Source organism: Chlorocebus sabaeus, chromosome 14 (genome assembly GCF_047675955.1).
Source record: "Chlorocebus sabaeus isolate Y175 chromosome 14, mChlSab1.0.hap1, whole genome shotgun sequence".
NCBI lineage: Eukaryota > Metazoa > Chordata > Mammalia > Primates > Cercopithecidae > Chlorocebus > Chlorocebus sabaeus.
The window spans coordinates 74,072,675-74,095,382 of record NC_132917.1 but is presented as its reverse complement, the minus strand read 5'-3'; the positions used below and the strand labels follow the sequence as shown (position 1 = coordinate 74,095,382).

The 22,708-nt window shown below is 48.9% G+C and overlaps 1 protein-coding gene across 2 annotated transcripts in view; it reads left to right on the top strand.

Moving 5' to 3' along the window:
* The window catches only part of SLC4A5 (solute carrier family 4 member 5), a 143,093-nt gene that overhangs the window by 96,612 nt on the left and 23,773 nt on the right, over window positions 1-22,708 (top strand). For both annotated transcript variants that reach the window (XM_073023088.1, XM_073023087.1), the window contains exons 9-18: window positions 435-587; window positions 2,495-2,590; window positions 5,088-5,143; window positions 8,796-8,953; window positions 10,009-10,096; window positions 11,563-11,717; window positions 12,302-12,511; window positions 14,124-14,298; window positions 16,160-16,293; window positions 17,333-17,604. In XM_073023088.1, the coding sequence (XP_072879189.1) occupies window positions 435-587; window positions 2,495-2,590; window positions 5,088-5,143; window positions 8,796-8,953; window positions 10,009-10,096; window positions 11,563-11,717; window positions 12,302-12,511; window positions 14,124-14,298; window positions 16,160-16,293; window positions 17,333-17,604 (1,497 nt within the window). The remainder of the gene's footprint in view (window positions 1-434; window positions 588-2,494; window positions 2,591-5,087; window positions 5,144-8,795; window positions 8,954-10,008; window positions 10,097-11,562; window positions 11,718-12,301; window positions 12,512-14,123; window positions 14,299-16,159; window positions 16,294-17,332; window positions 17,605-22,708) is intronic.

The following is a 22,708-nucleotide window of genomic DNA, read 5'->3' as shown; positions in this document are numbered from 1 at the left end:
CCTTAACGCCACTAAAATTTTTTGTGATTTTTGTTCTAGCACATTGGATTTTGCCAGAAGTGTTTTGCCCAAAATACTTTTCTAAAAAGAGTTCATTTTAGGATTAAAACCATTGAACACAGGATTTTTGTGCCTCCTGGGGCAGTTTCGTATGTACTGTTTCTTTCCCTTTTCATAAGAACACTGACAGAAAGAGCAGAGTCACACACACACACAGAGACACACACACACACAGACATGCACATGCCCTTGAACAGGAGGAGGCCAAGAGGTGATGATGTGCCCAGTTTTCCACAGCTAGTGGCAAATCCAGGAGTATTTCCACTGACCCTCCTGCCACATTTAATCCCACTAATAACAGGTGAAACTGAAGACCCCCATACCCTGGGGTGGTTCTGTCCCACAGGGACGAGGTGTGTATGTTTTCCACACAGATGATGTCATTGAGAAGCAGATTGAGGATGGTCTCCTGCGACCAGAGCTCCGGGAGAGGGTCAGTTACGTCCTCCTGAGGAGGCACCGTCACCAAACCAAGAAGCCCATCCACCGCTCCTTAGTCGATATTGGGAAGTCAGTCTCCACCACAAGTGAGTCAGGCCTTACGCTGGTAGGCATGGGACATGCAGGGCCAGTATCAGGCCCTGGTACCTGGGTGAGCCCACCTTAGGGGCTGGGAGTTTCTGGAGAAATTCTGATGTTCTGGGGATCCCTCAGCCTCTGTCTCTGGCAGGCCTGTGGGGACCCCAGCCACACTCGCATGTTGTTGCCACCACCAGAGCAGAACAATTTCTAGGGAGAGAGTTGGTTCTCAGCTAGGGCTGCACATGGCAAATCACTTTGGAGATTGAGACGTGTCCTAATGCCTGGACCCCTGGAGAGTTGGAGTCAGTTGGTCTGGGGTATGGCCTGGAAAAAGAGAGAGAGGTTAGAATGCACCCCAAGAGATTCTCATGTCACACAGCATTGGGAAATGCTAGTAGAGATGGCTTGCTATGGAAAGGACCCAAAAGTTTCACATCAAACCCCCTGGAGAGGTCAAGAGCCTCAGCAGGAAATGGAACACATCAGGGTGGTAGAAGGGGCTGGGCTTATCTCAAGAGTGCCAGGGCTTGTAGATCTGGTGGTTGATGTCACTCTGATTAGCAGGACCTGGGGCCATTCAGAGAGACTGAATTGTTCCACGCGCACATCTGAAATCTCCAACACTCCACTATCAATATCCGAGCCTAGATGCCCAGAGACACTAGCCCTGCTGAGCCTGTCAGACAAACACAGTAACCAGAGCAAAGTTGCTACGTTACAAACATTGAGGAGCCTCTAAATGAACTACTTAAAAATGGGAAGTGAGCTGGGCATGGTGACCCACAACTGTAATCCCAGCACTTTGAGAGTCCAAGTGGGCGGATTGCTTGAGCTCAGGAGTTTGTGACCGGCCTGAGTGACATGGCATCAACCCCATCTCTACAAGAAATACATAAACCTCATGGTTTAAACCCCATGGCATAAACCCCGCCTTACAAAAAATTAGCCAAGCATGGTGGCACACACCTGTAGTCCCAGCTAATCAGGAGGCTGAGGTGGGAGGGTTGCTTGAACCCAGGATACGGAGCTTTCAGTGAGCAGAGATTGTGCCATTGCACTGCATCCTGGGCGACAGAGCAAGACCTTGTCTCAAAAAATCCCTCCCAAAACAACAGGAAGTGTTTAACATACCATAATAGCAACAGACACATACTCAGCACTTAACTACCTTCTGGGCACTATTCTGAGTGCTCTTCCTGTTTTAACTCACTTCATCCTAACAAAAACGCTGTGGTGTGTAGGTATGGTTCTTGTCTCCATTTTATAGATGAGACGCCTGAGGCACAGAGTTTAAGTAACTTGCCTAAGGTCACAAAGCCAGTAAGTGTGGAATCAGGGATGAACCCAAGCAGTCTACTACATCTTGTGCCCATTTAATGAACTGTGTATCTATCTCACTTTCAACAGTACAAATATTCTGTCTGTAATCTTGTCCTTTTTTTTTTTTGAGACGGAGTCTCACTCTGTTGCCTGGGCTGGAGTGCAATGGCGTGATCTCAGCTCACTGCAAACTCTGCTTCCTGGATTCAAGTGATTCTCCTGCCTCATCCTCCCAAGTAGCTGGGATTACAGGCGCCCACTACCATGCCTGGCTATTTTTTGTATTTTAGTAGAGACGGAGTTTCACCATGTTGACCAGGCTAGTCCCAAACTCCCAACTTCAGGTGATCCACCTGCCTCGGCCTCCCAAAGTGCTGGGATTACAGGCGTGAGCCACCGCGCCCAGCCTGTAATCTTGTTCAGACTATTGACTTGCTTAAATTTAAAAAAAAAAGAAAAAAGAATTTCTTCCTAGAAGGGGAAGAGACATGTCTTGCTGCCCAGTTTTTTTTATCTAAAGTGAGCTAACCCAAGAGGCTTCACTACACCAGCAAGGCTGTGGAAGCCAAGTCTCTTCTGATTCTCCTCCCAGATCGCAGTCCCGCCCGGAGCCCTGGTGCTGGCCCGAGTCTACACCGCTCCACGGAGGACCTGCGGATGCGGCAGAGTGCAAATTACGGACGTCTGTGTGAGTGTGTGCTTCGCCACTCTGTGGCAACTTTATTCGGGCTGTGGCAGCTGTGACATGGCCACATTGCCGTAGGTAGGGGAGACAAAGCCCAGGATCTGCCAAGAATTCTCAGGGCATGCATCAGGAGGAGCCTAACTTTCACTCTAAACCCAGGCTACTGTCAGGGCCTCATTTACTACCATAATATTCAAGTCATTCCTCTGAAAAATGAGGCTCTCAGTCACATCCTGGTGTAATCAATACCCACTCCCATGTTCTAGGTGTTTTTATCTTAGTCTGTATCTTCATCTTCATCAAACTGACATTAACCCTGTTTTTTGGTGAAAAGCTTTTCTGGAAATGGAATCAAAAGCAGGCAAGGTCCTTTCCTTCTGTTCAGTCAGGCAGCATTCCCATCACTGGGTGGCAGTCTCGTGCCACCATGAAAAAGAAATGTGGGCAGAGTCATGGCCCCTTTTTTCTGGGAATGGCTGGTCAGGGGCAGGGTGTGGGTTTGAGGTGAGAGGTGACAGACAGGCTTTTCACACACCTCACCTTGTCAGGGATACACAGACAGGCAAACTGGGGGAAAGAAAGGAGCGAACTTAGAAAATGAAGTGAAAAAGAAAAAGCAGTGAAGGACTATTTTCCTTTAGGTACTTTTACTAAAATGCCAAGATGTTAACAAGTGCAGCCCAGTGCTGTGCCCCTGTCCAGGCCGAGGAGTGACTTGGGGGCAATGCAGACCCTGCCCATGGCCTTGGGCACAGCAGGCGTTTGCTGCAGTCTTCCCTCTCTGTCCTGATGACCCAAGTCCACTGAGTCTCCCCGGCCTTGTTATTCCACAAAGGGATGCCCAGTGGCAGTGTTCAGTGGGTAGAGAGTGGCTTCGGGAAGACCTTCCACTCTGTTGTCATTGTATATGAGGTCACCTCCCTACCAACACTGCTTGGGGGTGGGAACCACTGGGACAAGAGGCATGAATGGATGATGACAGCTTTGTGTGAACCAGGTCATATTCAAGGTGGGCACCCACCCTGAGGTGGCCCATCATGCAGAACACAGCGCAGAGGGGAAGGATCAGAGAGGAGGAGATGCTGACTGAGTCTTGGAGCATAAATAGAAGTTTTCCAGGAGCAAGGAGGAGGAAGAAGGAGTTGTAAACAAAGGAAACAAATAGCAGATTGGGGGATGGAAGAGAAGGATCTGGAGCTATGAAAGCAAAACATCGGTTCAGTTCACAGGAAGTACAGGAGTTAAGGGGAAGAGAGGGTCAAATCAAAGAGGGCCTTGTGCACCCAGCAAAAGAACCCGGGTTTTATTCTGAAGATAATGGGAACCCCTGGGAAGCTTGAAGCAGGAGCATGCTGTGATCAGATTTCTGTCTGAGTAGGAATAATCTAGAAGGGGCAACATTGGAAGGCAGAGACTGAGCCTGCATTCCAGAATGGAGAGGAAGGGACAGAGGTGGAACTGAAGGACCAGTGGGAAGTAGGAGGTAATGAAGAGGGAGGGCCCAAGGCTGCTCCTAGATTTCTGTCTGAAGTGCTGGTGGATGGGAGGGAGGGGCATTGAGTGGAATGTGTCCATGAGGAAAGTGATTTGGTGGAGGGTAAAAGAGTTGCCTTTGAGGTGCCAGAGGGGACTGCTCCAAGGAGTCTAGAGCTCAGAAGAGGGATCAGACTAAAGATGCATTGTGGGCGTCCTCAGCCCAAATGGGTGTTGGAAACAACAGGAGTGGGGGCGATTGACCAGCGGAGAGGCTGAGGCACCTGGAAGGGATGAGAGCAAGGACAAGGCCCTGGGAGGCCCAAGCAGGAGAGGATCCTCGGACAGAAATGAGAGGAGGAGAGCGAAGAGGAGCAGCATTCCGGACACCACGAGTGGCACAGTCCAATAGCCAAGACACGATAGGTCTGAAGGTGTCCGCCAGATTGGGCTAGTGGGAGAGGAGAGCTGGCTTTCTCCCTCTTAACAGAGGAAGGAACTACTGGGCAGTTCAAATAATTGACTATCACTGTTCTCATGGGAAGCCCACCTTCCTTCCCTCTGCCAGCCTAAATCCCCAGCCCACGTTTAAAGACTGTCACCGGTCATGGAGGACAGAGGTGAAACTGCTCCCCTCTCCAGCAAATTCCAAGCTAAGTGACACATGGAACCTCATGTAATAATACATCTGTGTCCCTCCTCCTATCCGGACCTGGTCCAGAGCTGCACCCAGAGTAGACAGCCTGGTGATATCCAAGAAGGTGGGGTGGAGGGGTAGAGACTAGACTATGGTAGATTGAGGAGGGAGAAGGAAACAATGGAACCTGGAGTCTGACACCTCTTTCAGGAAAGTGACCATTGAACAGAAGGAAAGTGAGAGGGTCCTAACTTAAAGGGACTCCAGGATTAAGGGGGAGGGGGTTTGCTTTGTTATGAACATGGGAGAGGTACATGAGTAGAGTCCATAGGAAAGGGTCCTGTGAGAGCCTGGCTTCCCCTGATGGATCTTGTTTTCCTTCTCTCCTAGGTCATGCCCAGAGCAGAAGCATGAATGACATTTCTCTCACCCCAAACACAGACCAGGTAGTAAAACCCCTGCATTTAGCTGCAATGAAGGGCCAGGGCAGGAAGAAGTCTTTGGTTTCAGGAGCAGGGATCCCCTATGGGCAGAATTCCACTCCTACAAAGGAGTGGGAGTTCCAGGAAGGTCCCCAGTGGGGACTCTGGGCTGCCTGGGGGACTCTGCCAAGGCCAGCAGTCAGGGACTAGCAGAGTCCCAGGTGCTGGCTCTGTGTCAGGCCCTGGGGGTGTGGGACAGAAAACATGATCAAATGAGGCACCGGCTGTCCTTCAGCTTAGGATTTGTGGGAGAGAGAAGACCAGCACACATGGCTTCATCTATCCGGTGACGCACAAGCACCTTTAAAGATGGGATAGGGATTGGGGCTGGTAGAGAGACAGAAAAGAATCTCCCTGTGGGGACAGCAGTGGTAGTTAATTAATTAGACTGTTCAATAGTGCATCTTCTTCCTGTGGTCTCCCGTGAGCTGGGCTGAAACCCTCTTGATGAGATCAGAATTCTGCAAACAAATTGGGTCCATTTGAGAATCCTGTGACTGTGCCTCTTGGGGAAGCCCAGAAGAGGCCCCCTTAATTCCAACTCCTGCACACCTCAAGGACGGGAGGTCCCATGGTCCTCTTGTGTATCTTCCCAGGAGTAGGAAGAAAGATGACAAAGGAAACCTGAGACTTGACGAGGATCCTTCAGGAGCTTGGGTGACCTCCAGGCCTTCCAGCCACCCCTAAGTATGGTGGAAGGCAAAAACAAAATCAGCTCCTCATGTCAGTGTCCGGGCCCAAATAAATTAATAACAACAGTAACAAAATCAATCAATATTTAGGGTCCACACCACATGCACTACACTGTGCTGGGCATTTTCTGTGAATCACAAAGGTACTATTTTCATTCCCATTTTACTCATGAGAAAACACTGTGCCTCACAGCAGTTAAATAACACACCCAAGTCTATACAGCTGAAAGACAGAACTTTGATTTGACCTGGGCAGTCTAACTCCAGAGCCCTTAATTTGGAAGTAATTGAGGAACTAGTCAGTATTCTGGAACATTATTTGGAGAGGAAAACCACTTTTACTCATGCACACAGACAGCGGAGCTGTGATAAGAAAGCATTACCTAGTAAAAGTTTTTATAACCTGTTTTAATGAATATGTGAGTGATAATAATAACACTAGCTGTCACTTTCACCAGGCAGTGCTTCTTTGATTTAGGGACTGGAAACCATCACCTAGCGCCAGCATCTAGTTCTCCTTGCTGATACCTGATGCTGCTTCTCGGTATTTGCAGCATCAGTGGTCTATGCTAGTGGGCGCTCTTTAGGTGCAAGCCCAGAGGCATTTGCTCTGCAGGCTTTTTCTTCATCATTGGTTTGTGCAAAGCTAAACTCCATGCCTGCCCTCAGCTAGCAGATTCCCAGTGAACAGAGAGTAGATTCAGACAGCATCATTGTGCTGCAGTGACTCTGCAGTGCAGAGCCAGACTGGAGTCCCCAAGGGTTCAGGAAGTGGAGTCAGCAGGGCCCTGGTTATACAAGCCCACGTCCAGGCTGTGGGCAAGCCAGGGTTGGTTGGAACAGTAGCATGCTCCCATTTCTGGGATGCCACAACCCTGGCCTTCTTACCAAACATGTCACAATGTGTAAGGAAGGACCAAGTCCCTGGTTCAATTTCTCCTCTCTCCTGTATTACAGGTGGGTTGGTTGGATGGCCAGGTGTGGTGGTGCACACCTGTAATTCCAGCAGTTTGGGAGGCTGAGGCTGATGGATCACTCGAGGCCAGGAGTTTGAGACCAGCCTGGCCAACATGGAGAAACCCTGTCTCGATGAAAATTACAAAAATTAGCCGGGCGTGGTGGCACATGCCTGTAGTCCCGCTACTCAGGAGACTGAGGCATAAGAAGTGCTTGAACCCAGGCGGAGGAGGTTACAGTGAGCCAAGATGGTGCCACTGCACTCCAGCCTGGATGACAGAGTTAGACTCTTGTCTCAAAGCAAAACAACAACAAAAACAAGTGGGTTTGTTGGGACACCCTGAAGCATTGCTGTTTTCGAAGCCTCATCTGCAGGGTGCTTCTGCCCAGCCTGCATCTCCTCCCCTTCCCTGGACACCCCCGCCCCAACCCCGCCTGATGCTTGGAGACGGTGACTGCCCTGGTACTCCCAGCCCTCCACCCTGAAGAATGCTGCTTAGTAATCAACTGACCATGCCTGAGACAAAGGGACATTTTGAGTCTCGGGGACTCTGGTGTTCCTGTCAATTCCTGCTTTTTCTCACTATATTAGGATCCTTGGGGGCTACTGATGGTTGCCCAGGTGGTTGTGGAGGGTTATTTTTTTTTCCCCAATTGGATTTAAAAGATTATAAGGGAACAGCTGTTGCTCACGAGCCCCTCCTCGTGCTGGTAGGCCAACCAGCCCAGTGTGTATGATGCCCCCACATGAATCGAATCAGGAAACAGCCATGGGGACAAAAGGGCAGGACCTGTTGACCATATCCATGCCCACAACTGACCCCTCCACAGGGACAGGAAGAGACACAAGGAACCTGTGTCTTCACTGAGGCTGTGAGAAACAGGCCTGTGCCCACAGGAAAGACTCCAGCAGAAGGGGGATTGGTGGGAAAATTGTGATATTCACAGGTGCTCTCTTCAGAGCTGTCCTCTACCCCCAGGCTCTTTCCCACTGTGTCAGCCACTGTGGACTGCATGCAGCCCTGCCGCCACCCCAACTGCTCCCCTCCATCTTCCAACAAAATTATCTCTGTCTCTTGTCTGTCCATGCCCTTGCTGCCCAGAGAGAAAGCAATCTGAAAAAGGAATTCATTCTAAGATGTTGAGGACTAAGAAGAGCTTGAAAGTAGCCACCCCTGGAGGATCTTCAGTGTAAAAGAGGACTCAGGAAGAATGAAGTTATAAATGCAGACAGTGGGAACATGTTTGGGTGGAGGGTTTGTCTCCAATACCTCTCACATCAGACCCCACTGGCTCTGCCTGTGTGACCTTCTTCCTTTGAAGAGACACTAGCCAGAGGGACTGAAGAGAGGCTACCTTGATAGTCTCTGCTGGAAAATTCCAGAAGTTATGAATTTCCTGGGAGGTCCCCTGGGGGTAACTTGGGGGCATGGAAGTCTCCCACAGACTTGGAGACTGGTCCAGGAATTCCTGTGAGCCAGGAAGCTGGTGACAAAGGGAAAAGAAGGCCTGTCTACTCTGACCATCAGAACAGGCCTCCTCCTCCCCACAGCCACCAAAAGTGAAGGTGGAGAGGGGAGGTCTGGGTGGCTAGAGTAGAAGCACTGAGACTTCCCATCTGCTCAGCCTGAAGAAGGCAATCCAGGCCTGATGTCTGGCAACCCCAGGGCTCTTCTTTGACCCCTCAGCCCACAGCTCAGTGGAGCCGTTTTCATCCATCAAGGAATGTCTTAGTCAAGGAGAGTCATTGCCAGTACCTTCCCATCTACAAGGCTTAATGGTGCCTGGGGTTAACCTACATTCAGTCTTCCCATCTGCAGAATCAAAGGAGTACTTGTTTATTCTTTCAGTGTCTTGGCAACATTGAGAGAATTTTTTTCAAGTTAGGCCTCAAAGCAGTCTGAAGGGAAGTGAAGGAGAGCAGGTGGAAGTCTTCCTTGGCAATCTCATTTCCCTTCCCTGTCCAGCGGAAAAACAAATTCATGAAGAAGATCCCCAAGGACTCAGAAGCCTCCAACGTGCTCGTGGGTGAGGTGGACTTCCTAGACCAGCCATTCATCGCGTTCGTGCGCCTCATCCAGTCGGCCATGCTGGGAGGAGTGACCGAGGTGCCTGTCCCCACCAGGTGAGAGCCACTGAAACCTGTCCCCATGCCACCCTTAGGGAGCCAGTTAGCAGTGCAGTCAGTAAGCAGTCCTGTTGACTGTTAGTGCTGTCAGAGACACCTCTAAACTTGGAGGCTGCTGGGAAGGGAAATCTTCTGACTAGGGAAGAGTTTTAGAGTTTATTAAAAATAATCATAAAAGAGGCCGGGTGCAGTGGCTCATGCCTTTAATCCCAACACTTTGGGAGGCCAAGGCGGGCCAATCATGAGGTCAGGAATTCGAGCCCAGCCTGGCCAACATGGTGAAACCCTGTCTCTACTAAAAATACAAAAAAATTAGCCAGGTGTGGTGGTGCACGTCTGTAATCCCAACTACTCGGGAGGCTGAGGCAGGAGAATCACTTGAACCCAGGAGGCAGAGGTTGCAGTGAGCCGAAATCGTGCCATTGCACCCCAGCCTTGGTGACAGAGCAAGACTCCATCTTGGAAAAAAAATTAAAATAATAATAATAATAATAATAAAGAAGGAGGCAACAACTGGGAGAGAAGTTGTCAGGTGGGCTTGGGCAGCAAGACAAAGGTGAGGATGCTTGATGGGGAGCCTCATGGGAGGGGAAGAGGAAATGTTCCTCCAAAGCAAACATAGGGTTCCATGGAGGGAAGTAAAAATGTTAAAAATGGGCCCAGCGCAGTGGCTCATACCTCTAATCCCAGCACTTTGAGAGGCCAAGACAGGTGAATCGCTCAAGCCCAGGAGTTGGAGGCCAGCCTGGGCAGCATGGTGAAACCCTGTATCTACTGAAAATACAAAAAATTAGCTGGACATGGTGGTGCACGCCTGTAGTCCCAGCTACTCAATAGGCTGAGGTGGGAGATTGCTTGAGCCCAGGAGGTGGAGGCTACAGTGAGCCAAGATTGTGCCATTGCACTCCATCCAGCCTGGGTGACAAAGCAAGCACCTGTCTCAAAAAAAAAAAAGCATACTGTTCAGGGCCAAAGAATTCTCTTTACTTATTTCTATTTTTCCTTCTCACTTTCATGCTCCTCTTCCTTAATCTTCTCCATCTTCTTTGCAGATTTCTGTTTATACTGCTGGGACCTTCTGGGAGAGCAAAATCCTACAATGAAATTGGCCGTGCCATTGCAACCCTCATGGTAGATGATGTAAGTGGTAACCAGAAGCTTGTACTCCTGAATTTTACAGCTCCTGCAACAAGCACTGCACCTTCATTCATTAACTTATCCAGCCAGCACATTTGAGCACCTACTGTGTAACAGGCACTACACAGGATGCTAAAGATGATGAGAATCAGGGAATAGTCATTGTCCTTTAGGAGAACCAATCAAGTGTGAGGGACAGACGATAATTGTAAAACTAACCATGTGCTAGCTTCCCAGGGGGTCAAGGAGGGCTTCATGGATGAGGGGGCTTTAAAGCTAAGGAGGAGCAGGAGGAAGGCAGACCCAGCACCAGGCTATGAGGCAAGCATTCCAAACAAAGGAAATGGATCAGGCTCAGAGAAGCTGGATGGAGGTGGTTTGATGTAGGCTCAGTGTAAGAGCTTCAAGGGCAGGAGGTGAGGTGAGCCAGAGACTACACAGAGCCTGTAAGCAGAGCTGAGTAACACTCTGTCCCCAGAGTGATGGGGAGCCTAGAGGACTTTAACTCTTTCCCGTTTGTGCCAAGAATACTCACTGGCAGTGCTTGCAGCTGCAGGGTTTACCCCAAGATAACTTTTCCCCAGGAAATGTCTCACTTTTATTATTTTTGCATTGCTCTTGTATATTGACTTTGGAAACAAAAGACATCATTCTACTTATAGCATTCTGTTTTTAGTTGTGGTATTTCCATTTACAAAATATACTAACTCTCAATCATTGAAAATATCAAATGCTAGAAAACTAGCATTCCTACGAGTGATGCTAACATCATTCTCAGTTTTTGGCCTAAGATTCATTCGATGAATCCAGTTTTCCCAAATTAGATGACTCTGATCATTCCAGTGATTCTGATGTTAGTTGTTTTTAGAAATAACTCTAAGAATAATTTTTATATTTCATTTTCACATTGAAAATCAGTCAGATTTGCTTTGGCCTTAAAGAGTGTTTCTGTAAAATTAAATGAGTGCTGGCAATGAGCTGCACCTTTTTTTTTCCTAAACGGGAGAAGGTTAAACATGAGCATATCCCATCGAATCTGTAAGTCAGAAAGCACACTCTGGAGACAGTGTGAACAACACGACGTGAGCCTCCAAGGGCGAAGGGCTGGAAGTAAAAAATGGATGTGAAATATCTGAGCTCCTTGGACTGGGCTCTACAAAGGTTTTCTAATGCACGTGCTGTGTGGAAAACTGAAACGGAAAGGTTAAGTAACTCAACCAAAGTCCTACAAGCAAGAATATGGAGACCTGGCCTTCAGATCCAAGACAGGCTGCCTTCCCCCAGCGCCTGCTGTGTCCCGTTGTGGTTTATTTTACCAATGTGCTATGGTCTCATTCCAAAAACTGAGAGTGAGTTGTCAGTGGGAGATGTGGTTCAAAATGATTTCTTTAAAAACTAGATGTGATATGCTCCTGGGCATGTCAGAAACAGATGCAGTCTTTCTTGTCTCCCTCCTCTCTCCTCACCAGCTCTTCAGTGACGTGGCCTACAAAGCCCGCAATCGGGACGATCTGATTGCAGGAATTGATGAATTTCTGGATGAGGTCATTGTCCTTCCCCCGGGAGAATGGGACCCAAATATCCGAATTGAGCCACCCAAGAAGGTACCCTCTGCTGACAAGAGGTGTGTATGAGAATGGGCAGTAGGGGGAGAAAAAGGAGGCTTCAACTCTGTTGGTATCATTTTATTGCTCTTTAAAATACATCTGAGGCTCAGCATAGTGGCTCATGCCTGTAATCTCAACACTTTGGGACACTGAGGTGGGTGGATCACTTGAGTCCAGGAGTTTGAAACCAGCCTGGGCAACATAGTGAGATCTTGTCTCTACAAAAAGAAATCAAATTAGCTGGGCATGGTGGCATGCACCTGTAGTCCCTGCTACTCTGGAGGCTGAGGCAGGAGGATTGATTGAGCCCAGGAGGCCAAGGCTGCAGTGAGCTGTGATCATGCCACTGTACTCCAGCCTGGGCAACAGAGTTTGATCCTGTCTCAAAATAACTTTTAAAATAAGTTTAAAAATAATAAAATATATCAGAAGCAAATATGGCTAAATGTGAACATTTGTAAAGTCTAGGTGACCTGCGTGTGGATATTGTTAGATCATTTTCTGCATTTTTGTCTGTCTTTTAAGATATTTCATAATTTTGGTTGGAGAGGTGAGGGGTGCTCTGGGGGACCCACTCTCCCTCATCCCCCTTCTCTTCCAGGAAATCTGTGTTCTCCCTAGCAGAGCTGGGCCAGATGAATGGCTCTGTAGGAGGAGGCGGCGGAGTTGCTGGAGGAGGCAATGGAGGTGGTGGTGGTGGTGGCAGTGGCGGTGGGGCTGGCGGTGGCGGGGCCAGTGGAACGAGCAGCGGGGATGATGGAGAGATGCCAGCCATGCACGAAATCGGGGAAGAACTTACCTGGACGGGAAGGTGCCCACCCCAGGCCTCCCAGTGACCCTGCTGTCCTTTAGACTTCTCTCCTTCTCAGCCACCCTCTGGGGACCTTTCCCAACCACGGCCTGTAGTGCCCACTCGAGGTCACCCCTGCCTTCTTTCCCTCCCAGAGCCCTTGAACCCCATCACGGATCCCCAAAAAGGATTGCCTCAGGAGAGGAGAATTTGAGACCCATACAAGAGGAGAGGAACCCAAACTTTTCTCTTAGACATCCTTTGGTGCCTGTTTCCTGGGTCTGCTATAACAAAGTACCACAAACTAGATGGCTTAAAACAACAGAAGGTTACTTTCCTGCAGTTCTGGAGGCGAGGAGTTCCACAGCAGGTGTTGGCAGGACCACCATGCTCCCTGAGGCTCTGGGTGGAATCCTTCTTGGCCTCCTGGCTTCTGATGGTGGCCAGCAGTTCTTGGTGTTCCTGGCTGGCAGCTGCATCACCCCCGGCTTTGCCTCTCCACCACATGGCCTCCTGTGTGTGTGTCTTCACAGAGCACTTTCCTCTTTGTATAAGGACCCCAGTCATATTGGATTAGGGCCCACCACAATACTTAATCTAAACTGGATTACATCTTCATAGATGTGAGGACCTTAATGTATCTTTTGGGGCAACACAATTCAATAACAGCACCTTTTTTTAAAACGTAATTTACCTATTCAAAAACTTTTTTTTTAAAGAAAATAAGAGAAAGTTCTCCTGGCCTGGGTTTCTTTTCTAGCCCTTGGAGTCATTCAGGTTGACCTAGATTTAGGAAAGGATGTGGCCTTGCAAATCTACATATAAAGCATGACTTTGAGAATGAAGTCATGTTTTATATGCCCTTGGCTTTATACCAGTGGTTCTCATTGTATGCAACTGTGGCCCTCCTTAGTCCCCCTACCCCCGAGCCCAGGGGATTTGGCACAACTTGAGAGGGGCGATGCTACTTGCATGTAGTAGGTGGCTGCTAAACATCCTGCAGTGCACGGGACAGCCCCTACAGCAAAGGAGTATCCAGTCCAAAATATCAGCAGAAATGAGGTTGAGAAACTCTGCTTCATGCTAAGGACTGAATTAGGGGCTATGGGAATAGCAATCCCAGTAAACAATGTCTCCAAACCTAAAATCTCCCACTCAACTGTTCCAGATAGCAAAATCAAAAAATAAGCAAATACCAACCAGTTATAAGGTTTAGGATCTGTTCTTAATGAATCTGTTATAATCTGGGATGCCTCTGTCACTGAAAGTTAGACATACCTGTGTTCACCAAAAGCGGACACCCTGCAGATGGTCAGGGATGTGAGGAGGACCACCATATGTGGACCCCAGGACTTCCATTCTCCATGGAATGTTGGGTCTACCCCAGGACATATTCCCATCAGACTTTCTCTCTCCAAAACCCCTATGTCCACCCTTCCCAATGTGGGTGGTGCCAACCACAAACTCAGTCCTACAGGAATTCATCCCTGGCCCTAAATGTTCTGGTGGAAAGATCCATCCACCCCAGTCAAGTTCCTTTCCTCGCCCCAGGGTCTGCAGGTTCTTGTAAATAGCCCTGCCCCTGCACTGGTGTTAGTGGTGAGAAAGCAGCCCCTGGGCCTGTCTTGAGCAGGTTCTTCGGTGGACTGTGTCTGGATATCAAGAGGAAGTTGCCCTGGTTCCCAAGTGACTTCTATGATGGCTTCCACATTCAGTCCATCTCTGCCATCCTATTCATCTACCTCGGCTGTATCACCAACGCGATCACCTTTGGTGGGCTTCTCGGGGATGCCACCGACAATTATCAGGTGTGTGTGAGCTGGGGCCCTGAGTGTAAAAGTAAGATCTGCCACCACCTGGTGGCAGCAGGAAGTTTCATCTTGTAATCCCAAAACCAAGGTTTCATCTACCAGCCAGGTTGAGGCCATCAGTATTTGTAATCCTTTACCCTTCAAGTAATAATGATGATAATAAGACAATATTAAAGATCTGAAGCTAAATCTCATTACTAAAGACCACATTTAATGATTATTTAAATAGGCCAAACCGTTAAGGGGAATCGTCTGCCATGTTATTTGGTACTTTTTCCACTGATATTAGAGTGAATTTAATCAGCACAACTAATGGAGTGCTAATTGTGGCCTTCTCCCCACACTTTTTAAAAACTAACTTTGAATTCTTAGTTTGGAGTTAAGACATTTTTAGAAGGATGGTAAGCTGTGACCATGACAACAACTCAGGCCTCCCTGGGGAAAACAGCTCAGCAGAGACACCTGCCAATCTCCTAGGCAAGGGTCTTCTCCGGTGGAGGCCTTCAAAGTAGAGCCATTGGAAAGCTCAGTGCACCAAGGAGAAGACCCATTTGTCCAGCTGCCTTCTGGGCATGTCCACATGGCTGCCCCTTGGTATTCCCCATGACTGCCCCTCAGGGTCCCTCAATTCACAGAGCTGACATTGCATCCCTTGTGTTTGCTCCTGACCTGCTGCTCTCTGCCCTTCCCCAGCACAGCAGGTGATACCATGGTTCACTCAGCTGTCTACACCAGAAACTAAGCATTATCCTTGACTCATAAATCCCAGCTGCTCCATGTGGGCCTCACCACATGGCCCTACCTGGCTCTCATACCTCACCTCCCAGCATTCTCTTTCTCAGAATTCCTACCCTCCCCACCCATTCTACATTCTGTTTTCCATCAATCCTGATCATCTTTTGGTTCTTTAAGTACATGCTGTTTTTCAGCTCCAGACCTTTTAGACACTACTCCCTCTTCCTGGGACACTGTTTCTTGTCACTCCACTTAACCCCATTCCCCTGGCCAATTCTCTGCTCATTTTTTGGATCTCAGTTTCCACTTATCTACTTCTAGGAAGGCCTTCCTGACCACCCCTTTACCCCTACTGCGTGCTCCTGTGGCACTCTAAACCTATCCCAGCTTAGCACACCTCTTGGCAGTGGCTCTCAACCAGGGACAATTTTCACCCCAGGAGACATTTAACAATATCTACAGACAGTTTTCATTGTTATAACTGGGAGGAGGGTTGCTACTGGTATCTAATGTATAGAGGCTGTGGATGCTACTAAACACACTACAATACACAGGACAGACCCCTCACAACAGAGAATCATCTAGCCCAAAATGTCCGTTGTGCAGAGGTTGAGAAACCCTGCTATATGGAAATTGCCTGGTTACTTACCTGTGTCTCCCACTAGAATGAAGAGGTGTTATCTTGTTCAGTGATGGGTCCTCAGTCCTTTCACAATGCCCGGTACATAGCAGACAGTTAGTGGATTTTGAATAAATGAATTATCTGACCTGTAAAAGCACCAAACAGATGTTTGAATGAATGAATAATCAGATGGATAAATGGACTGTCCTCTGGGAGTAGAATGGACACAGAGAAAAGCACGTCCGCTGTTTTGTAGGCCCTGGGTGCCAAAAGGAAGTCACATGGTACCTTTATCTAGATGGAATTAAACAGAGTGACACTGGTCGTGGTGGCAAGTTGTAGAGGGTGCAGGAGATGGAGAACAGGATTTAGGCAGGAAAGGGCCCAGAACAAAGGATAAACACTGTGGCCTGGGCCCGTGGAGAGATTGCTGGGCTGCAGCCTGTGTGGAAAGACCCCTTCTCCTTCCTATGCTGAGTCACACATTCCTTGTGCCCCCAGGGAGTGATGGAGAGCTTCCTGGGCACTGCCATGGCTGGCTCCTTGTTCTGCCTCTTCTCGGGACAGCCTCTCATCATTCTCAGCAGCACGGGGCCCATCCTCATCTTTGAGAAGCTTCTCTTCGACTTCAGCAAGTAGGTGTCCGTTGGTGGCCCCCAGTGCCTGCTCTCGCACTTGGGGCGGTATGCTGGGGCCACAGCAGGAATAGGCCCAAAGGGGAGGTGGTGGTGTGGAGGTGCCAAAGCCATCTTTAACTATGGGAAGGGCTACCAGGTGGCTCCTCCTGACTCCTGCCAGCTACCTGCCTTTAAGACATCTTAGTACATATTGGCACAGCCCGTAGGGGACAGCCACGACAAGAGGAGAAAATTCACACCACTGAGTTCGTGAGCAATGGTGACTTGATAGGCAGTATAGTGTATGAAGTCTTGGACTGAAGGTCAGAAGGTTACACCCAGACCCAGGCAGCTCCCATCGCTACTCCAGGCTCAGTTGCCTCCTCTATAACATGAGGGTTTGGACTAGACCATTTCCAAGGGCTGCTCCAGCCCTGTTCTTCCAAAATTCCCATTTTTCACTGACTCTGGTGTCTATTACCAACTGTGGGCACTGAGATGTCTTAGCACCTTCCTGCCTCCCCCATAAGATCTTTAAAAAAATTTTTTTTGGCTGGGCGTAGTGGTTCACGCCTGCAATCCCAGCACTTTGGAAGGCCAAGGTGGGCAGATCACCTGAGGTCAGGAGTTTGAGACCAGCCTGGCCAACATGGCAAAACCCCATCTCTACTAAAAATACAGAAATCAGCCGAGTGTGGTGGCGGGTGCCTGTAATCCCAGCTACTTAGGAGGCTGAGGCAGGAGAATCACTTGAACCTGGGAGGCAGAGGTTGCAGTGAGCCAAGATTGAGCCATTGCACTCCAGACTGGTCAAAAAAGTGAGACTCTATCTCAAAAAAAAAAAAATTTCTTATAAAGATGAACACTGGACCCCCATGAGATCTCAAATATCAAACAACTGCACCCAAGAATTGTCCCTGTCCCCAGTCTTTCACAATCCCTGGGAGGGCATCTGTGCCACAGGAGGGCAGATAAGCCACTCAGGGGTGGGTCTGAGGAGTCAAGCACAACCAGGAGCCCCGGGCTGGAGGTCCCTCACCTCCCCTCTGCCTTCCAGAGGCAATGGCCTGGACTACATGGAGTTCCGCCTCTGGATTGGCCTACACTCAGCTGTCCAGTGCCTTATCCTAGTGGCCACAGATGCCAGCTTTATCATCAAATATATCACCCGCTTCACCGAGGAGGGCTTCTCAACCCTCATCAGCTTCATCTTCATCTATGATGCCATCAAGAAGATGATCGGTGCCTTCAAGTACTACCCTATCAATATGGACTTCAAGCCGAACTTCATCACCACCTACAAGTGCGAGTGCGTCGCCCCTGACACAGGTGACCGGTAACCCCAGACATGCCGTGGGCCCTCACCTACCCCACCGGCCCCCTGATCCTTCACCACAGCTCTCTAATCCCACTGCTGGGGAGGGGCCATTCAGCCAAGGGCTTACTGTTCCAAGGGAGCAAATACAGGATCTTGAACCCAGTGTTCGGAAGGAAACCAAGGGGACAGTAGCTCTAATAAGAGTCACAGGATTATCATCAGGAGGGCACAGGGATACCCCAGGAAGGAGTAAGGCATGCTTTGCCTCAGTGTGGGGTAATGTGGAGGCCACACCTATCAGGAGTGCCACTCAGGGGTTCCTGCTGCAGGCCAGAGATAGACCTGATGGTGCCTGAAGTCTCTCCCAGCTCCATCAAGTCATGATACAATGAGATCTCTCCAAGACAGTGCTGCCCATGTGGCCACATACCGTGTAAGGTGAGACCACACCTGACGGATGGACATCCACACAGATGGAAAGATGTCCAGAGTGGAGGCTCTGCCAACCATGCCATCTGAGAACAGTTGGAAAACTGGGGCTTATTCAGCCTCTTAGGGAGATGAGTTATGAGAGAAGGACTGTCATGTCACAAAGGAACCGTGTTCACCCTCTGAAGCCACAGGATGTAGAGCTGAATGAGGAACAGGGAGCAGAAACTCCAGGGAGCCAGATGCTGGCTGAATTTAGGGAAGAACCTATAATGGTGGGAATTAACCACCGTGGGAGTTCTCGGCCTGCTTGGTTGGTAGCAAGTTACTTGGACACTCTCTGGATGTCCATCTGCCAAGGGTGTTGTAAAAAAGATCCCTGTACAGATGGGGTCAACCTGATAACACCCAGTGCCACTCCTGTAGAGTTACTTTCTGGCCAAAACACCTGTCATCGCTAAGTTAGGGCTTCCCATAGAGTCTGAGCCTCCTTCATAGTCATGATCATGCCCCTAAGAGCCTTCAGTGGGATGTGCCCAGAGTGCCCAGGGTGCTGCAGAGCAGGAGCAGGAAGTCTATGTACACATCTCCAAGCACCAAGGCTGGACTCACAGAGAGCAAACTGAGGTCCAGAGACCACCCAAGGTCATGCCAAGCCTCAGTTTCCCTGGCTGTAAAAGAGGGCTCTCAATGCAGGCCCTGCTGGTCTCCTGGGACTCCTGTGGGGTTTCCAAATCTATACCCCGATTGAGTTGAAGGAATTAAGTGGATAGTAGGTTGTTCAGCCCCTTAATACATTCCTACAGGTAAAAAAAATCAATCATAAGTCAATCAAAAATATTTGCTGCACAATTGTGTGCCCTACTTTAGGCCTTGTGGAAGATAAAGATGTCCTGCCTTCAAGGAGTTCAGTTTTGATTATAACCCCTTCCCTCTGTGACTGCACTGATTTTGTAAAGAAGTCCAGACTGGCCGGGCGCGGTGGCTCAAGCCTGTAATCCCAGCACTTTGGGAGGCGGAGACGGGTGGATCACGAGGTCAGGAAATCGAGACCATCCTGGCTAACACAGTGAAACCCCGTCTCTACTAAATATTACAAAAAACTAGCCGGGCGAGGTGGCGGGTGCCTGTAGTCCCAGCTACTCGGGAGGCTGAGGCAGGAGAATGGTGTGAACCCGGGAGGCGGAGCTTGCAGTGAGCCGAGATCTGGCCACTGCACTCCAGCCTGGGCGACAGAGCAAGACTCCGTCTCAAAAAAAAAAAAAAAAAAAAGAAGTCCAGACTTATTTTTTTCTTTCTTTTTTTCTGCCATTAATTTTGAATTATTCCACTAAAATCTAATGACAGGTGATGCTACCCTTTGTCCTGAGCCAAGGCATGTTGCTTGCCCAGAGGGGATCCTACCTGCAGGCAGGCCCTTTTCATTCTGCCCTGGAGCAAATCCTGCTTGGGGAAGCCCCATCAGGGCCCTCTTACGTGCTTGTATCTTCTAGACTGTAGATTCAGTGTTGCATTGACATAAATTTTACACAAACATAGCTTCTAGAAGCACACATCCTTGATCTCTTTTAGAAAAAAATTCAAATTATGTGTTTTGTTTTGTTTTGTTTTGAGACAGAGTCTGGCTCTGTCGCCCAGGCTGGAGTGCAGTGGTGTGATCTCGGCTCACTGCAACCTCCGCCTCCTGGGTTCAGGCGATTCTCCTGCCTCAGCCTCCCAAATAGCTGGGACTACAAGTGTTTGCCACCACACCCAGCTAATTTTTGTATTTTTTAGTCGAGGCAGGGTTTCACCATTTTGGCCAGGATGGCTTCAATCTCTTGACCTCATGATCTGCCCGCCTCGGCCTCCCAAATTTCTGGGATTACAGGTGTGAGTCACCACACCTGGCTGCTTTGGCCATTCTGAGAATCATCTATCCACAGGAAAAAACAAACCCAGGGGTGCTCTAGGAACAAGGGCCGTAGGAGCATATAAGGTGCGTTATGAGGGATATAATGAAGCCACCTGTTCCCAAATAGCTTCCCCTCTGCTTTGCCCAGGTGCCTGATGTCACCTCATTCTTTGGGGTCATGCTATTGTCATGATTCTCAAAATGTGGTCCCTGGACCAGCAGCATCAGGGAACTTGTTAGAAATACAAATTCGTAGCCTCCTACCCCAGACCTGCTGAATCAGAATCTCTGGCTGGGCACAGTGGTGCACACCTGTAGTCCCAGCTAGTCAGAAGGTTGAGGTAGGAGGATCACTTGAGCCCAGGAGTTTGGGACCAGCCTGGACAACATAGCCAGACCCTGCCTCTTTCTAAGAAAGAAAGAAGAGAGAGAGAGAGACAGACAGAGAGAGAGAAGCAGCAGAAGCAGAAGAGGAAGAAAAGAGAAGATAAGAGGTGAGGAGAGGAGGAAAGAAAGAAAAAGGAAAGGGAAGGAAGGAAGGAAGGAGAGAAAGAAAGAAAGAGAAAAAGAAAAGAAGAGAAAAGAAAGAAAAAGGAAGGAAGGGAGGGAGGGAAGGAAGGAAGGAGGAAAGGAGGGAAGGAGAGAGGGAGGGAGGGAAGGAAGGAGGGAGGGAAGGAAGGAAGGAAGGAAGGAAGGAAGGAAGGAAGGAAGGAAGGAAGGAAGGAAGGAAGGAAGGAAGGAACGAACTCTGGAGTAGGGTCCACCCTGACGTATATTAAGTCTTCCAATTGATTCTGATGCACTCTTAAGTTTGAGAACCATCACTCTGTTGAACTATTAGTAATAATGGGCCATTATTGACCATTAAACCCCAGTAAGATTAAATTTTCAGTTTCTTCACAGAAAGTAAAGGAACTAGAACTAGGACAAGTTAGTTTTAATTAAGATAACATGGAAAGGAAAATTCTACACATTTAGGAGACGGGGATGAGGGGGACGAACTGTGGAAGGTTTCTTTCCCAGTGCATGGGCCACCTACTCAGTAATGGGCCCATAATCCTAGTTTTACTGCGAGGCCCAGTCTTAATATAGTATACTCTCACTCTTTGTCACTCTTCATCATAAAAGCTTGTTTGGGGGCACTCTCTTTCTATTTGCTTTTGCTTCCATTGTAACTGATTTGTATTCTATTTATGAATGCTGCACACACTGATTTGGCTGCTTTCAATCCCAAGTGAGTACCACTTTGTAAACACTGGAATTTAAAAATGTTTGATACTTGGACCCTTTCTGAAATTTTCCAGGTTATATTTCTTTCATCTTCATCTCAAATGGCTTTCAGATAAACCCTACAGAGTTCTTGATATAAAAGAATTGATAAACATAAGCAGAAGACATCAAAGGTGGTCTGAAGACATTGGGTAGTGAAAAAGACATCTGAACTCCCCAGGCTCAAGCATCAGCCAGGAGTTCTCTAGCATTTGAGTGAGGACCCCTGAGGCAGCCTTCCTGCCTGGCTTCTCTGTCTCCATCATTAATTGCGCATCATGTTCTTTTGGTCACTGATGTGAGGAAAGGCAATAGAACCCCAATTTCTAATAGATGAAGCCTTCCTCAGAACAATCCAAACAAACCTCTGGGTTTGTAGAGCTTCTAGGAATATTCTGCCCTGGGTCAAGATGAAATCCCTTAGCCCCCCAGCAGGCATAGGAGTGAGCAACATAGCAGGGCTCTGTGGTCACATCAGCCCTATGGACAGCTTGTTGGAGATTGGGAGAAGCCCGAAGATAGACCTCTTCTTCTTTCTGGGTTTCTAACTGCCTGTGTCAGCCAGCAGGAGCCACATCGGGCTTACACTGCTTTTCAGACATATTGCTGGCAAGCTGGCTGGCAGGCCTGCTCCCTGTCTCCGCAGACCTGCTGCAGACGGACTGCTTGCCTCTGCCTTCACTAGAGGAGGATGGTGAGGCGGGCCTGGCCTTTGCCTCTACCCTTGCAGTTCAGGAAGAAGAGAGAAGGCAGCAGGCCTCCAAAGCCTGACTTCCCATGGGTGGCCACATCCCGGGGGAGCCTGGCCCTGCGAATGAGGAGCAAAGGAAGCAGGACAGACTGCAGAACAGGGGACCAGAAGGGTCCACGTGGAAAGGAGAGACAGATGACTGTGGTTCCTTGAAACTCTCCCTGTAGACCTTCATGTGATCCACATACGGTTAGGGACACTGAAGCCAGGGTAGGGAAGTATCCATCAAGAGAGCCGCTGAGAGCAGCACCTTTGGGTTCCCGATTCTGCTTCAAAACTTGGACTTTGGTTTAACTTTTCTCAACTTGCACTTGGCAGATTAGAAACGATAATATCAAAGCAACAAGTTCTTTCAGGCCTAGCTGACCTTTAATAAAAAGCACATATGGGCTGGGTGCAATGACTCATGCCTGTAATCCCAGCACTTTGGGAGGCTGAGATGGGCAGATCACTTGAAGTCAAGAGTTCAAGACTAGCCTGGCCAACATGGTGAAACCCCATCTCTACTAAAAATACAAAAATTAACCAGGCAGGGTGGCATGTGTCTGTAGTCCCAGCTATATGGGAGGCTGAGGCACAAGAATCGCTTGAACCTGGGAGGTGGAGGTTGCAGTGAGCTAATATCATGCCACTACACTCCAGCCTGGGCAAAAAAGAGGGCTAGAAGGGAAGGAACATATCTGTGGAGGTGAACAGGGCAGGGAAGTTCACGGTGTAGAGCTGGGAAGTTTATAGGCTCTGGGCCAGCCTTCCTGGGATGGGGTCATGGCTC